This window comes from Eulemur rufifrons, chromosome 2 (genome assembly GCF_041146395.1).
Source record: "Eulemur rufifrons isolate Redbay chromosome 2, OSU_ERuf_1, whole genome shotgun sequence".
Lineage (NCBI taxonomy): Eukaryota > Metazoa > Chordata > Mammalia > Primates > Lemuridae > Eulemur > Eulemur rufifrons.
The window spans coordinates 58,864,032-58,882,490 of NC_090984.1; the positions used below are offsets into that span (position 1 = coordinate 58,864,032).

The 18,459-nt window shown below is 36.8% G+C and overlaps 1 protein-coding gene across 5 annotated transcripts in view; it reads right to left on the minus strand.

Moving 5' to 3' along the window:
• Positions 1 to 442: 442 nt before the first annotated feature.
• The window catches only part of HNRNPC (heterogeneous nuclear ribonucleoprotein C), a 50,818-nt gene continuing 32,801 nt past the window's right edge, over positions 443 to 18,459 (minus strand). For 3 of the 5 annotated variants that reach the window (XM_069485271.1, XM_069485264.1, XM_069485247.1), the window contains 4 exons: positions 2,448 to 2,608; positions 1,692 to 1,805; positions 1,270 to 1,430; positions 443 to 1,172 (listed from right to left, as the gene is read on the minus strand). In XM_069485271.1, the coding sequence (XP_069341372.1) occupies positions 1,089 to 1,172; positions 1,270 to 1,430; positions 1,692 to 1,805; positions 2,448 to 2,608 (520 nt within the window). In that variant the 3' untranslated portion in view covers positions 443 to 1,088. The remainder of the gene's footprint in view (positions 1,173 to 1,269; positions 1,431 to 1,691; positions 1,806 to 2,447; positions 2,609 to 18,459) is intronic. The other 2 variants (XM_069485278.1, XM_069485255.1) reach the window with 1 other exon arrangement.

The following is an 18,459-nucleotide window of genomic DNA, read 5'->3' on the forward strand; positions in this document are numbered from 1 at the left end:
TATAAAATACTAATTAAAAGGACTAAACAGAAGAAAGTCGGGTTCATTCTCCATCTGTTTCAATTTTCCTAAAAATCTTGATGTATATGACTCTCTTCTATTTAGGGACAAAATGATTTAGTGCACAACAGAGACCTCAAAGAGTGCCAGCTGTACCACAAAGCACTGATGAAAAGGCAGAACATAGCTTTCAAACTTTTTCATTAGAATGTAAAAGTCATTTTGCAAAAGAATCTCTACTCCATGTCAAATTACTTGACTCCTTAATGCAACAACTACCTTAATATTATTTTAGTAGTGTATGTCGGTATGCATGTTTATGACTCCAAGTAAAATATACCTAATACACTTCAGGAGTTTTGTGGAGGCTGCTGTAAAACAAAGAATTTGAAGTAAACAATTATAAAATACAAAAATAAAAAACCAGGTTTTTTTTTTCTCCAAATTCCTGGTTTAATAAGGACTTGTTTATTGAGGAAAAAAGGTCCCAAACATCAGGCTGTTCACAAAAATAACCCACAGTATCAACTTTAGAAAACAAATCTTAAGACTATTACACTAATTTTCTAGAGGATGCATTTGACATGCCAACTCTCATTCACAAAAATACATTGTTACATTTGTGTTGAACTGCCCCACATAGCACTCTTATGTGGGGTATAACACACTTCTAACTCAAAGCTGCTCTCAGGTGCTACTAACTAAATGAGATTGCCTTTGCAGTTAGGGAAGCAACTACTGAACTCATGTATGAATGGAAAGAACTGTACTCCCTGCATAACAAGAGATTATTTTGGAGACAGCTGATAAAAACCATACATCCTTTTTATTGTTAAGTCAAAGAGGTATCAAAATTAAAAGCAAAAAATTACAGGGTAAGACTTAACAAAACTACTAGGAGCATCGAAGTGAAAATGGGACTAGGCGCAGGGCAATATGAATTAATGAACATGGGAAGGACAAGGATGGGGAGAACAGTGAGCATGTGCTGAAGATACTAGGGGAGAGGATCTGGTGAAAATTTTGATCTTAGACAAGCGCCTAGGTAAAGAAATAATGGGATAAGATTTCTAAACCCCACTATGTGCTTAAGAGTCATCCTCGCCATTGGCGCTGTCTCTGTCATCCTCTCCTTCCTCAGCCTCTTTTTCATCATCCTTGATCAACTCCAGCTGTGAGAAAGACACAAATAGGATGGAGTTAGAGACACTCCATGTGTCCCTGAACCCCCCTCCACCACCTTTTTCTTTCCTTTCCCATGGTTTTCACCTGGTCATCCCCCCGATCTTCATTATCATCATCATCCAGTAGGTCCCCCTCCTCAGCAGAGTCATCTGCACCCCCCTCAGACTCCATCTTCACATTAGTCTCATCTTTCTTCTGGGAGCTGCTGCTCTGCTCCTCTTCTGACTTATCATTCTTCATCTCTACTGGGGATGAGAAGGACAAGTCTGTCTAGGGGCAAGCAATGTCCACAGGATGTAGACAATCCCCACTAATAATCACAGAACTGCAGCACAAGTCTAAATCCTCCCACACAAATAAAATGATCTTCCCAATTCAAGCTCCCCAAGTTTTTTTCATATTAAACTATTTTATATCCCACTATTCCAACATACACTTTCAACTGTCTTTCAACTGTCTTAGGTAACTAACCCAAAGTTACACCCAGCAAGTAGAAAAATAGTTACCTGCTTGTTTGCTCTGTTCCTTTTCAATTTTTTCCAGGTTTTCCAGTAGAGAATCCACTTTTTGTTTTATCTGAGTCAATTCCTTCTTAATGGCCTGAAGGTCATCTCCTTTCACTTAAATACAAACATAAACCCTAGATTAGAATCAAATGTACCAGAAGTTATCAGCTACCAAATACATTCCCACTAGACTACACCAGGAGCCAAGAGAAGATCCCTAGGGAGAAATGGGTCCTGAGTTTTTAAAGAAAAATTTTCTGAAGAGATGGGATCTCACTAAACTGTACAGGCTGGAGTGCAGTGGCTACTCACAAGCACGTTAATAGCACACTACATCCTTGAACTTTTGGCCTCAAGCAACCCTCCTGCTGCTTCAGCCTCCAAAGTAGCTGGGAGTACAGATGCACGGGCTACTGCAACTAGACTTCTGTAATGTTTTACTGGCTTACATATTTCTACTTTACAAGGAGTTCAACACACAAAAATAAAAACAAATTCTCAAAGTACTTTCCAAATTACACAAAGATCTTTCATAAATTGAACAGGCACCTCAAACCATAAAGTCTAATGGCTTTCTTCAAATTACAAATCTGTTAGGGATAGAAGGCAGCCTATAGCTGGCCCCCTAATCACTACCTTGACTCTTCCACTTTGATCGCACAAATCCAGATGGCACAAAAACATTAGAATTCCATTAATTTCCCTATTTCAAAACACAAGGAAACATCAGAACTGTGAAGCTGAAATAACACATACACTTTCCAGACTTGGAAGAAGAACCGCGCTGTCCACTCTTAGAATTGAAGCCACTTTTCCCCCTTCGTGAGGTGTTTCCTGATACACGCTGGCGTTTCGAGGGCACCACAGCCCGAGCAATAGGAGGAGGAGGAGGAACACGTGCTGGGTAACTGTACATCCTATTGGACAAAAGTAAAATAAAATTTCTTCACACCTAATATTAAGTCAGCAAGATCCAACAGTGACCTCATAAAATAGTAAATTTATATTACTGTCTCTCAGTCTTCTTTTTTTGTAAGTTAATTTCGCTCAAAAAAAAATCCTTTTTTATGAAATTTTTAACACTGCAACAACTTTTCTTCATGAAAATATTACACACACACATATATCCAATGATATGGTTGGCTGCCCTTAAATACTAGGGATAAAAGCCTCTATTATAATAATGGCAGTATTAACAAACCATTATTTTTTAATGAATGGCCTTTATCTTGATCTTATTCTTTTCATGTTTATGCCATAATGAACAATTCATATAAGGCGAAATATGTACACATAAGAGACTGTAACTAACTAGGTCTACAAACAGCAGTATGTAGTGCTAGCCAAATCCCTCTTCTTTTCACCCACAGAAGGATACAACATCACTATTAGTGCTATTAGGTTGAACCATACAAAATTGTCAATGTTGACCATTTCTGACCTATGAAAATATAACCATTTCATATTGCTGAGGGAATCACAACAAAATGTTAGCTGGGTAAAAAAAACAACTACTGACATAATAAAAATGCCATTATCAATTCTAACTACATTTATGCTAAAACTCCATTTAAAGCTCCTAACAGAGTGGAGACTGATGTCTATTGTTCACTATTCACTAGTGCCTAAATCCACTGCCTAGCACTCAATAAACATTAGTTGCTCAACTAACTGCTGTTTCCATACATTTTAATTCCCAGTTGTTGTATAATAGACTTAGTATCCCAGTGATTGATAAGTATATACCAGAGTGATGGCTTACCAGTGACTCTTTTACATTCAAAACAGAAAAAAAACTTCTTAACACGGATCTCAGTTCTACAAAGTCTGTACGGTTCGTTTGTACAGTCCACGTTTCTCATTTTTATAAGATACTCTGGCAACATATGAAAGCAAGACACACTAGTGGAAAAAATCTTTTAAATCTAGCTCTGCAAGGTTTTTCTTAAAGCAAGTCACTTAACCCCAAGGCCCAGGTGTTCCTCTGTAAAAAACTCACCAACTGCTCTAACTCCAAAGATTTTTAAGGAACAAATGTAGTAAACAACTTTGAAACTTTACAAATCACCTATAATGTCTTCAGTCTCACTGTTATATATCTATAGTCATTGGTGACTACTTTTCTGAGTTAAATAGTCATCCATCTTTCTGTAGTAAAAACATTGATTTTACGAGCTCTCACAGATAATGGTCTCTTCTACTCAACCCTACTGAATCTAGAATGTTTCCATGCTATTTTAACAAAGAAATATTTTATGTATTCCAAGGAGTGGCTATGGGCAGGAACATTTTCCAATATTGAGCAAGAGCATATGAACCTTGCCAAACAAGTTAGAATACAATTTACTAATCTTAAACAGTTTTCAGTCCTAGACCATCCAACACTTCTCCCCTAGGAGCACAGTAGCTATTAACTTGGCAAGACCCAATCATATGGGTGCAAGTTAGCAAAGCACTCACAATTCAGAAAACACAAAGGCTTTTGTGATTCTACAGAGATTCCTTATGAGCAGTTATAAACTGAGCTGTTAATTTGTTAGTTTTAATCCACTCATGGGAATTAACACAAAAAACCAACAGATACTTTTTTTTTTTTTTTTGAGACAGAGTCTCACTCTGTTGCCCAGGCTAGAGTGAGTGCCATGGTGTCAGCCTAGCTCACAGCAACCTCAAACTCCTGAGCTCAAGCGATCCTCCTGTCTCAGCCTCCCAAGTAGCTGGGACTACAGGCATGCGCCACCATGCCCGGCTAATTTTTTCTATATATATTTTTAGCTGTCCATATAATTTCTTTCTATTTTTAGTAGAGGTGGGGTCTCGCTCATTGCTCAGGCTGGTCTCGAACTCCTGAGCTCAAACGATCCGCCCACCTCGGCCTCCCAACAGATACTTTTTATTATTGCTATTATTTTCCCATGTTTACATAATCCTTTTGGTCTTTTTGCCCCAAATCCTTCAAATTAAATGATCCAGAAACTACAAAATATCAGTATTCAGAAACTACTACTTTGTGCATGAAAGTGAGTTATTATAAATGAAAGTGAGTTATCCATATTTTTTAGTATGAAACTGATCCTCATGCCCCAGAACCTAGTTGAATTTAGAGATCTGACAGACCTCACAACCTACTCCCACTCATGGCACCTAGTATCCAACCATTAGCTACCCGTTCCAGACTCCATCACTGGAATATATCCTTTGACCCATACTATTTCATCAGATCATAATCAAAACAAAGAAATACAGTTTGTTTAGAATCTATTTAATGGTCCCCACGAACACGAATGGGAGTTGAATACTCTAGCTCCCTAAAGAAAAATATTCACACTATTAGTAGTGCTAAGGAGCTTTTATTTACACAAAACTTAACCACTGCTCAAGCAAAAATGGATTCTCAAACACTCAAAGACTACTCTCTAAGAAAGTAGACCTTGCTTTGTCAAATGTTAAGGTGGATGTCTGAGAAAACATCAAGAGAAAAACCATAACTTAAGGTCAAAGGGATAGGTAATAAGAAGCTCAGTATGACTGCTTCAAGAACTAACCACAAATTAACATTTCCCCATTGGAAAACTATACAATAAAATCATGGGGTGAAAATAGCTGCTGATTCCCTATTGATTAATCCTAGGCTGTTTAAAAGTTCTGATGAAAGGTTCATTACCTAAATAAAAAAACTGGATGCTAAGTATTGGTATAAAATCTAGTCGGAATAGAAGGTAATTAAAATGCCATTTGAAGGCCGGGCGTGGTGGCTCACGCCTGTAATCCTAGCACTCTGGGAGGCCGAGGCGGGTGGATCGCTCGAGGTCAGGAGTTCGAGACCAGCCTGAGCAAGAGTGAGACCCCGTCTCTACTAAAAATAGAAAGAAATTATATGGACAACTAAAATATATATATATATACAAAAAATTAGCCGGGCATGGTGGCACATGCCTGTAGTCCCAGCTACTCGGGAGGCTGAGGCAGTAGGATCGCTTAAGCCCAGGAGTTTGAGGTTGCTGTGAGCTAGACTGACGCCACGGCACTCACTCTAGCCTGGGCAACAGAGTGAGACACTGTCTCAAAAAAAAAAAAAAAAATGCCATTTGAAAGCAATTAAAACATTTTTAGAGACATATTAGCTAATTACCTGAAAAAACTGAGACAAGAATCTCTATCCCCATCACCAAATTAAAAGCATTATGAGGGCCGGGCGCGGTGGCTCACGCCTGTAATCCTAGCACTCTGGGAGGCCGAGGCGGGTGGATTGCTCAAGGTCAGGAGTTCGAGACCAGCCTGAGCAAGAGTGAGACCCCGTCTCTACTAAAAATAGAAATTATATGGACAACTAAAATATATATATATACAAAAAATTAGCCGGGCATGGTGGCGCATGCCTGTAGTCCCAGCTACTCGGGAGGCTGAGGCAGGAGGATCGCTTAAGCCGAGGAGTCTGAGGTTGCTGTGAGCTAAGCTGACGCCACGGCACTCACTCTAGCCTGGGCAACAAAGTGAGACTCTGTCTCAACAAAAAAAAAAAAAAAAAAAAAAAAAAAAAAAAAAAAAAAAAAAAAAAAAAAAAAAAAAAAAAAAGCATTATGAGGCACTTATTAAAAATACAGGTTTGCAAAGCTTCTTAAATGGAAATTCTGGCCAGAGGAGTTGAGACGTATCATGTTCCCTGGGTCTCAAAAAAAACCCTCATTAACAATACATTTCGGCCGGGCGTGGTGGCTCACGCCTGTAATCCTAGCACTCTGGGAGGCCGAGGTGGGCGGATCGTTTGAGCTCAGGAGTTCGAGACCAGCCTCAGCAAGAGCGAGACCCCATCTCTACTAAGAATAGAAAGAAATTATATGGACAGCTAAAAATATATATAGAAAAAATTAGCCGGGCATGGTGGTGCATGCCTGTAGTCCCAGCTACTTGGGAGGCTGAGACAGGAGGATCGCTTAAGTTCAGGAGTTTGAGGTTGCTGTGAGCTAGGCTGACGCCACGGCACTCACTCTAGCCTGGGCAACAGAGTGAGACTCTGTCTCAAAAAAAAAAAAAAAAAAAAAAAAAAAAAAACACAATACATTTCAATCATGACACCGAAGTAGAAACAACTAGAATTAATCAATGATTAATAAATCTACATTCTCTTGCATGTATTTAATGTACCATAGAAAGCTATTTCTTATCTTAAAAGTGTGGACAGATAAAAATAATTTGGGGCCGGGCGCGGTGGCTCATGCCTGTAATCCTAGCACTCTGGGAGGCTGAGGTGGGAGGATCGCTCAAGGTCAGGACTTCGAGACCAGCCTGAGCAAGAGCAAGACTCTGTCTCTACTAAAAATAGAAAGAAATTATATAGACAACTAAAAATATATATTAAAAAATTAGCTGGGCATGGTGGCACATGCCTGTAGTCCCAGCTACTCGGGAGGCTGAGGCAGAAGGATTGCTTGAGCCCAGGAGTTTGAGGTTGCTGTGAGCTAGGCTGACGCCACGGCACTCTAGCCCAGGCAACAGAGTGAGACTCTGTCTCAAAATAAATAAATAACTTGGTTTACATATGTTAATTACCAAATAGCAGGTATTCTGGAAACAAACTAGTTTTCAGACATTGCTGCCCACAACAGCGCCGTGACTAAAAGTTGCAATGTCAAATACATCACAGATGACAGCAATGTAGGAAGATTAAAAAGTTTTAAGAATATTCTGGGGAAAAAGCAATTTTAGAAATAAAATTAATAAAATAAAATAAAACATAAAAATAAAAAAAAGAATAGCTTCCTTTTGCACAGATTGTTTTTAAAAAAATTTTAAATATCTGTAATCATAAAATTACAGCCCCTTCTCCAAACAACACTGGTTTTACCAAATTCAGTTTAAATATGCAACCCCATTATAATTTCATTCAAGTTGTTAGAACGTATTATTTTATTCACTTCCACTGTTTTTTTTTTTATCTACAATGGAAAAATTTCAAAAACAATTTTCTTCCTGCTTGCTTCTGAGTCTTCTGGAAAAGGGATGGATTTTATAGGCTACTGTGTTCAGGCTTTAGGGTGCCTGTGAATCCATGAAATTGCTTGCTAAAATTCTGTGACTATTTCTATTCAAAAAAAGTTTAAACTGTTAGCTAAGTAGTTAAGAAAAAAACTGGTAGGTAACAAGTTTAATCTAGGTTTATTAAGATGTAAACATATAACTATGTCAAAATCTCACCGAAACAGAAGGCTTTTCATAACATAATTGGAATTCTTGCTTGTGCTTAAAAATAAATCAATTAACAAGATTCTTATGATTTGTCCTTTATTTCTGAATTAAAAGAGATGATGGCCAGGTACAGTGGCTCACATCTGTAATCTCAACTACTGGGAAGGCTGAGAACAATCTTGGCAACATAGCAAGACCCCTTCTCTACAGAAAAATTAGTGGCACCCAACTGTGTAGCCCCAGCTACTTGGGAGGCTGAGATGGGAGGATCACTTGAGCCTAGGAGCTTGAGGTTGAAGTGAACTATGATCACACTGCTGCACTCCAGCCTGGGTGACAGAGCTAGACCCTGCTTCTAAAAAAAGTAAAAATTTTAAAAATGGAAATAAAAAAAGGAGATGATTTCTTTTTTTTTTTTTTTTTTTGTTGAGACAGAGTCTCACTTTGTTGCCCAGGCTAGAGTGAGTGCCGTGGCGTCAGCTTAGCTCACAGCAACCTCAGACTCCTCGGCTTAAGCGATCCTACTGCCTCAGCCTCCCGAGTAGCTGGGACTACAGGCATGCGCCACTATGCCCGGCTAATTTTTTCTATATAGATTTTTAGTTGTCCATATAATGTCTTTCCATTTTTTTAGTAGAGACGGGGTCTCGCTCAGGCTGGTCTCGAACTCCTGACCTTGAGCAATCCACCCGCCTCGGCCTCCCAGAGTGCTAGGATTACAGGCGTGAGCCACCACGCCCGGCCAGGAGATGATTTCTAAATGTTACTTCCAAGTACTTCACTCACAAACAACGTGCTCCCTTGAGTCTGAGAGGAGCTGAACTAGGAACACCTGCAAGTGCTGTTCATCTAAAATAAAGGGACTAAATGATAATCCAGTATGCACATCTGCTCACCACTAGAACCGTACATCTTCATTTAATACATGTGGGAAGCTAAACTGAATTTAAGAAAAAATTGATAATTAAAAAACAAAAGAAAACAAAAATAATCAACAGAAGCAGGTTATTACCACCTGTCGGTTTAAGAACCCTGCCCCAAAGAACACTGATCTAGGTTGGGGAACACCACATGAATCCCTACTACAAAGAATAGTAATCAATAGCCCCTTATATGTGGAGCCAATGGCACCAATCAACAATTGGTTCTGCAATCTTCCATCAGAAAGAATTACTGGTATTAGCATTTAGGGATACTTTTGGAAATTCTAAGATACATTTGACTGAAAATTGCTCCATGAATCCAAAAAAAGAAAATTGCTCTGCTGACTTACAGCTACTTGCCAAGACAGGAAAAAAAAAAAATACTATATTAAGTATATACACTTATTTTTAGAAGCATCCAATTTCACAAATTTTAAAATATGAATAGCTACATGTTAAGAACAAAAGTAACTTATATCTTGATGAATTCACTGGGAAGGCATATTAACACAAAACGAAACATTTCATGGGAAGACAATTTGAAAATACACCTAAAAACCTCCTAAGCTAAAAAGAATCTGGGCTATAATATGCAAACTGCTTTGAGTCCTAGGGTCAATCTCAAAAATAAAACAAAACAAAACCCTGGCTTTGCTTCTAAACATAAGCTTTCCATCCAGGTGATAAACTTCTCTATTCTCTAGACTCCTCAATTTCCAAAGAATCTTAACATAACTTATTTGTCATGATGCTCTCAAAACACTCCCATATCACTTTGGATCTCTTCTAAAGATAATATCAAACTGTCAATATGATCAAATTTTTATTTTAAAAAAGGTAAAACTGCAAAACTATTTAAGAACATGGTTTATAGACAATACATTAAAAACATATAAACTCATTTCTATACTCGCATTTCATCACGGAAAATCGTAAGAGTACACTTCTTCCTTTCACATATAATAAAATTCCTTTTTAAGGAGTTATTTGCAAAACCAGATCTGGTTGCTAGAGGATATGGTGAAGGGGGAGACTGACTACAGAGGCTCACCATTAGTGAATTTTCTGGTGGTTTTCTATCTTGATGGTAGTGCTCATTACGTGACTACACGTTTTGCAGACCAAATTTGATGTACAAATTATACACCAAGAATGAGTTTTACTGTATGTTTTGTATGCTGTCTCCAATTTTTATTCTCCCATTCACTCATAAATCTCCTTGCAAAGTTTCTGCCTTTACCACAACCTACCTTTGTCAAAGTCACTAACGATCTTCACCATTGCTATATCAAAGGGACATTTCTAAATCCTCCTATTCCTTGAGCTATCACAACAGCATCTGACAAGAGTTCATCCCTCAACTCTCTTGACATATTCACACAGCTCTGTGGAAACTTCATACTTGTGGTTTTTCTATTTTTTTTTTCTTTGTGGCCTCCTCAATCTCTTTGCTCATTCCTCCTCATCTCCCCAGTCTTTAAAAAGTTGCAGTACCTTGGGATCTCTTTTCCATCTCCACTTATCCAACCTGTATGCAGATGACTCCTAGACCCATATTAACTACCTACTTAACACCACTAACACGCAGATATCCAATAAGGAGCTTAAATTTACACAACATGTCCACAACTCAAGTGATATTCACCCCTCATCCTAGATCCTATGTTCTTCTCCAATCACTGTTACTGTAAATGCCAAGCCTCTTAGTTGTTCAGGCCAAAAGTTTTGGCGGTGGTATCTTTGATTCCTCTTCTCACCCCTCACAATGCTTTATAATAAGCAAATCTGTCAGCATCACCTTCAAAACCCAATTACTCTTCACCATTCCCACTTCCCCCATCCTATCCAAAATGACTGCCTGCCTGGATAACTGTGTCACAGCACTATCATCTATTCTCAACCAGAATGATCTTGTTAAAATATGAATAAGACTCTCTCATACTCCTTTGCTCAAAATCCTCAAATGACTTCCCATCTCATTCAGGTAAAAATTACAGACATATAGTGCCTTAACATGCTCTACATGATGTGTTCAATCCATCCCCTCCTCTCTGAGGTCATCTATTTTTTCACTTACAGTATCCCAGCTGAACACAAAAATGCCTCATAAGAAGGTCATAATAAGTATTTGTCGAGTAAATAAATGACATTCCCAAACTGGCCTCTAGAAAAGAATTTATCATAAATCACACTATCAAGAATATGTAACAAACCAAAACATATATGGCTGAAAAGCCAGAAGGACTGGTATCCCTATTTCCTATCTTGGTACCTTTTCCCCAAGAAAATCAAGATAAAAGTTGAATATAATCATCTAACAAAGAACTGAATTATTTTTCATAGTATTAATACAAAATAAAAATCAGATATTATGCCTATAATGGATGTGGATTTGGCACTGCTATGTCATGCTAGCTTTAAGGAAATCACAAATACAAATTTCTAGAGATGAATTTCTCCTGCTATTTTATTTTTGGTATCCTACAAATCTGTCCTTTCTTACTGAACTCTATTAATCTCACAGTAATAGCACGTTTATGACTGTAAGGTAATATGGTTACTGGAAAAGCAGTTATGCTGCCTAAACAAGTCAAATCCTACTTTGTGGGCCCTTTCTTGCTCCTCGGATTACAGTTCTTAGGAGAGTATCAATGTGTAATCTTATCCTATTTATCAAAAGTATCTTTTCTTTCACTGCAAAGTAATCAGTTTTTAAATACTCTTTCAATATTCCTTGTAGGCTTTGTTATAAAATATTGTTCTAAAGTCTGAGTTCTACAGTTTCCTACCTGAAACGCAGGCTTTAGTCTTACATTTCTACTGAACAAAACTCAAGACTAATTTCACCCAAAGTCAGTCATAAGACTAACTTTGCAGCATTCTGGACCTGCATGTACAATCCAGTAGTCACTAGCCACATGTGGCTATCGCAGCGCAGATACACAATATTTACATCACAGAAAGTGGATACATCACATCCACCTGCTGCTTAAATACAATGCCCCAAGAGAGCCTAGTATTCTACAATTTCTCAGTATGTAACAAACCATAATTCTTACAAACTTTGAAATATTCTTAATACATGGATAGTTCCATGTCTCCTATGATCACAAGGCAGAATGGTGAAATATTAAGAAACTCAAAACAGTAAAAACACCTCCAAAAGTGTCAATGTCAGATATTGTATCCAGAATATATAAACAGTCCTGCAACTTAATGGTAACAAGAAAAAAAAAAACAAATATAAAAATGAGCAAAGGATCTGCATATATTTCTGGAAACAGAAACAAATGTCCAATAAGCAAATGAAAAAATATTCAACATTATTAAAGAAAATGTAAATCAAAATCACAATGAAGTACCACAACACACATTAGTGAGGATGTGGACAAATCGGAACTGTCATACATTGCCAAAATGGTACAGCCACTTAAAAAAACCATTTGGCTGTTCCTTAAAAGGTTAAACATATGATTACCATACAACCAAGCAATTCTCCTAGGTATATACCCAAAAGAAGTGAAAACATAACCCCCATGAAAACTCGTATATCAATGTTTATAGCAGCATTGTTCAAGATGTGAAAACCATTAAGCCCATTAAATGAACAAACTCGTTAAATGATGAACAAAATGTGTTATCGACACATTTCGGAGAGTATCAAAGTATAATATAAATCTGTAATGAAAGAAATGAAGGGCTGATATGTGATAAAATATAAATCAATCAAAAAATATTGTAGGTGAATAAAGCCAGTCACAAAAGACACATATTTTAAGATTGCATTTATATGACCACCAAGAATAGGCAAATCTAGACACAGAAAGTAGATTAGTGGTTGGTCAGGGCCCGGGGGTATGGGAAGAATGGGGAATAACTGCTAGTGAGTAAGGAATTTATTTTTAGGATAATAGTATGTTCTAAAATTAGATCATGGTCATGACTGCATAACTCTGAATGCACTGAACTGTACACTTTAAACACATGAATTTTATGGTTTGTATCTCAATAAAGCTAAGTGGGGGGTTGAGGGGGCGGGAAGAGTAACGTCAAGGGGGTTGACAAAGTCTCCCTGGATGAAGAATGCCCTGAAGTAGATTCCTAAAACACTTTAGGCTACTTTGGGATTAGATTTAAAAAAAAAAAAAAAAAAAGAAAGGCGAAACAATTCAGAGTTGTATGGCAGATTCTCTTATCCAGACCCAAATGCTACTCTTTTAAAGAGTATCTTCCATCTACTCAACAAGTCCAGGACACAATAACAACAGGCAACTAGCCTAAACATGCTAAGTGGAAAAAAGAAATATTATTGTAAAAATTTAAGTCCAACATTATCAGGCTTATGTTGAAAGTATATGTATTGATCTATGGCACCATCTAAAATCCTCCTGGAATCTATATATAATGTTCTTCACACTGGGACTATGAGTAAATGCAAAAATTTCCCCTAAAACCAAAGTATCCTCCCCTCCACTTAAAATGACACCTAGTGTCATTTGTTAGCTTTTCCAAGTGGCCCAGAATTCTCTAGTTTTTATAGGCCTTTCCATGCAGGGGGGGCTCCCTCAATTTTCAAAAACTTCAAAACCTAAATATTTCAGTGCTCTCCCTTCACACACATATACAAAGCCCAACTCAGATACAGTGCTACTCAGGAGTATCAGAAAAATGGAAAAGGAGGGCAAGGTGTCAGCTCCTCTAATATAAATGAGATACAGGTTCTTCTTCAACTTATATTGTTTCTTGATTTGTTAATCCAAAGTCTAAAACTTTGTCTGCCCAGAACAAAGTAAGGGCTCAAATGATAGTACAGGAAATGTGATGGATTACCTTTTTCATCTGTCTTCCATTTCAACGGTTTCATCTCAACTACTTTACTCTCTACCAGGATACCTTCCTGGAAAATTTCTACAGAGTAAGTATCAGCAGCAAAACTGCATGTATCCCAAAACTCTTCCCACAACTCCTCAAACTCTGCAACCTCCCTTCAGGTAAGGGCATTATCTATAACCTGGTCATAACAGATAAAATCTCCGTTTTGACTCTCTCTCCCTACAAGCACCTACTTTGCTCCCCATCACATCAAGACTTCAGACTTCCTCCATACCTCCTTCTCCATTACAACATATACAGTATTAACCATTTAACACATCTTTTTTTCTCTCCAGTTTCACTGTTCTAGCCATGGGGCTGTTTCTAAGACATCATTGTCTGTCTATAGGACACTTACCATACTACAGGAAGCCCTTTAAGAACCAACATTCTTTCCAGTTACACCTGGCTGCCCTTCAAACACACCAAAAACCTTCATAATTCTTTGAGCTCTGCCCTTCACCCAGTAGTCTACCTTAAACCCTCCTATTTAATCTCAAAAGCAAGCTGAAATATAACTCCCTTAGTGAAACTATCCCAGAATCTAAAAATCTAACAAGGGATGTCATAACCTCTGGGACAACACAATTCATCTATGCAATACATAACACAGAGTAGCCCCTGTTAATTTCACAGTACTTTCTTCACTGCATAATATATTGTTCATCATACAAGTATCTACTCTCACCTGTGATTTCATAATTTATTATTTCATTTCTCTTTCTAGTCCTAATGCACTGTCGTGTTCACTTAAAATATTTAGATATGAAGTAATAACATTCTGAAAACCTGTAATGAAACAATTTTACAGTCTAGTCACATATACACTGTTTATAGCATTATTCATGTACTATAAGTAAAATCTAATGTTATTTATTATGAAGTCCTCAAAGCCCACTGAACTAAAAAACTAGACCCTATGTGGACCAAGTCTTTTGCTTACCAGGTGTTTACCATGTCTAAGTTATCATACTATAGCCTGTTATCAAACTTGACTAACCTTTTATGACATTTCCTGCGATCCACAAATTCGCCCAAGTAAGAATGAGTGAGAATTACTTGGCTGGCCATACTAAGTAATATATCTTTTTTCAGTTAAGATATAATTAACAGGCCAGGCACAGGCAACCAAAAATAGAAAAAATTAGCCAGGTGTGGTGGCTCACGCCTGTAGTCCCAGCTACTCAGGAGGCTGAGGAAGGAGGATCATTTGAGCCCAGGAGTTTGAGGTTGCTGTGAACTAGGCTGACGCCACTGCACTTTAGCCACGGCAACACAGCAAGACTGTCTCCAGAGGGGCGGGGAGGGGAGATATCACTGATAAAATTCACCCTTTTCAAGCGTACAACTCAGTGGTTTTTAAATATATTCAGAAAGTTCTACAATATCACTGTTATCTAACTTAGGGATATTTAAATGGACGACCAATCTTGCAAGAGAAAGGATAGCGGAATTACAATTGCTTAAAATCTACATCTTTTTCTAAAAAATAAGAATGGTTTTATATGTATGAAAACAGTAAATATTTGTGGAACAAATCAGAAAATATTTACAGATCATGCCTGATTATAAGAATACCAGGTTAGCTGTGACAAACATGATTTCCTTGTATGTCAGTCTACCTAAGAACTCACACATCAATTTTTAGTACTGTGCAATATTCTTGCTTAAAAAATAAGATTCCTCAAAAACTATAGCTTTGAATACTTGGGAATTTCCAATGCTGTGCTAACAATTCCCTTATTACAATACTTCTGGCACAATAACAAATGATGAATAATTTTACAAGTGAATGACTGAAAAAAATCAATGTGTAAAGAGATTTTAAATAAGAGAAATAAATAAAAATTTGAAAAAGAAATAACTGCAAAGTATTTCAGAGAAACTGCTCATAAGAATAGTCCTCCACTAAGAACTATTCTAGCAAGAAATTTTCATAGAAGCAACAAGACTCTGAACAGGACCCATTGTCAGGAGCTTATTGGTTATCAGATTGTCAACGTCAACAAATGTTTTCCACAGAAGAGTGACTCACACAACTACTCAAAATTTATACAGCCCCCATGAATACACTTCCTAAAGCTAAAAGCTACTTCAGACATGTATAACCAGAAAAAAAGATGTTAGCTAATCAATTTGGGTAATTATAAACTGCATATGGTAGAGTTGACAGAACATTTGAAAGAGCTGATAGTGTTGAAAGATTAATAAATCTAAAATGGTAATTTCACATACATTGGCAATTTATCTTAAATTCATCTAAGAACTTCTGATACCTATAAAGCAGGAACAGCCTAAGAACAAATGTGAAGACTATTGTAATTAATGTAATTTAGTGAAAAGCGTTAACTTACAAATTAATAAAAATCATTTGGATTTTTCACCACTAAAATGCAAATTCTGACCACTGAAACAGGTAATACCAAAATATTAACAAATATACTTAATTAACTTTGAAGATAGAGCACTATTTCTGGAACTCCTGCTGCAATACTTGGAATCCAAAATGCTGTAAGATAATAGCAAAAACTTACACTGAGAATTCACCCAAATTAAAATAATTTTTGATAATATCAGGCAATAGGTCTTAATCACCCCCATTACCAAAACTCAGCAACCTCACTGTAGTCTAACACTAAGGCTACAGAATCCAACCTTTTGTTATCGCCTTCTCAGAAGACAACATACAGCGTGACTCATTTAAGTTTTTATTCTCCATTTTAAAGGCAAAGAATTTACAATTCTGCAGCAGTTTGAGGGACAAAAAGTAAAAACTTAGGAAAAAAAAAGAATTATAATCTTGAGACTTGATCACTAACACTCACAGGCATTCAAATAAAAATACAAATCACCCTTGTTTTTCTCCTTCCAAACACCCAACTCAAGCTACAATGAGAATTTCCTTTGAGTGTCATGTTGGTGTTTAAAGTTTCAGATTTTGGAGCATTCCGCATTTTGGATTTAGGGTGTTCAACCTGTACCAGTTTACAGGAAATACAGATTGCAGGAGAACATGATAAACAACACAAAATACAATCTACAAAATCGAATCCATGGAAAACTGACCAGATTTTGAATTAAGAAATTATGTTACTTTATATATAAATAGTAATGTATGTTGATAAAAGTAATCTTTATCTTCTAAAGATATATACCTAAGTATTACTGATAAATAAGTCAGACAAATGATTCAACAAGATAACTGGAGACAGAGGTATAGATAAGATTGGGAGTTGACAGTTGAGGTTAGGTGATAAATGGAGATTCAAAAAAAATCTAGAAAACAAACACAAATCTTTCTTTATTTTACTATGTATTAGTTTGGAAGACTTGTCAGACTTAATGAAATCCTAGGTATACTAGAGATGTTTAGTTGGAAGGGGTAGTGGGAGGTTTTCATGATTCCCTTCATTTTGGTATTAGTGTCCACAAAATATGCAGTAATAACAATGTTTGTCAGTAGTAACAGGGTTAAAATACTAATTTAGAAGTGTAAATTTCAGCATCTTTAGCATGCAAGCAATTTGCAGAGATTTTAATAAAAACAAATTCTCATGCTCTAAAATGACTGGGAATCCTTAATAAATACTTATAATATTTTGGGGTCATTTACAATGCAAGTTTGTATCTTTCATATTTCCTTTAGTCTTCATAGCAACTCTGTTAAGTAGACATTATTCCAATTCTAGGGATAAGAAAACTGAGATGATATAATTTAATGGCTCTGCTTACAACCTGCTTGGCTAAGTGATAAGGCTTTGGATTCCTGAATTGTTCTTTTCTCTGCTACATAGCAGTTACCTTCCTACCATAAACTAGCAATATACAGAATTTAAGATCCCAGAAAGCTAGATAATAAATGGATTTAATGATCAAAACATACAATATCATACAATACTTATGTAAATTTCATGTTCTTTAAGGGTATGATTAAAAGATACTCAGATCTAGTGGACACTGATTTAACACCCCATTTACAAAGCAAGGCCCAGAGCTTTCTAGAACATCTCAGAGCCAACTTCCCACCTTCTTTTATTAAAGAACCGAACACAGTAGATTTAGGATCAATAGGGTTACTAACTGGGATCAATAAATATCTGAACCTTATGTTAAAGATTCTTTCCAATGACTTTTGAGAGGATACAAAATCATTTTTCTAAGTGGTTTTTCCACCCTATATCAGGGTTCTACCCAACTTAATATTTCCCAGATCCTGCCTGACCTAGTATTTCTCACACCAGCAAAAAAAACTACTGGGTCTACCACTTTCCTCCCTAATGAAGTGCTCTTCCTTTCTGCTTCACAGACATTTATCATACAACACACAAAATGAATTCGCTACCCAATTTGAGGTATTTAAATCCCTAAAGTGGTCATCTCCTAAAATTCTTGACTAAACTTTCCCAACAAAGACATTTGTACTCTAATTAAATAAGCCCTTCATCAGCTACTACTACCTGGTTGCTCCACTAGTCATCGGGAATCTTTATCTATTGGCTGAGGTTAAGAATAGAAGAAAGACATTACTTTTCAGACACTGTATAATGCAATACGTCAAAGAACAATTAAAAGCATACCCTTGCCTCCTGAGAAACTGAAGAGTGAGGCCACCAAATTTTAGGACCAAATAGCCGTGGTAAGAAATCTGAAGATATGTCTGCAAACATGCAATTTCTTTACCTATTCCTTGCTGTATACATCTCATTTTTTCAACCTATGTTTCCGAATTCCTCACTTAAAACAGTTTCTTTTCAAACTCATTTATATTGAGAATAGTTTATCTGATT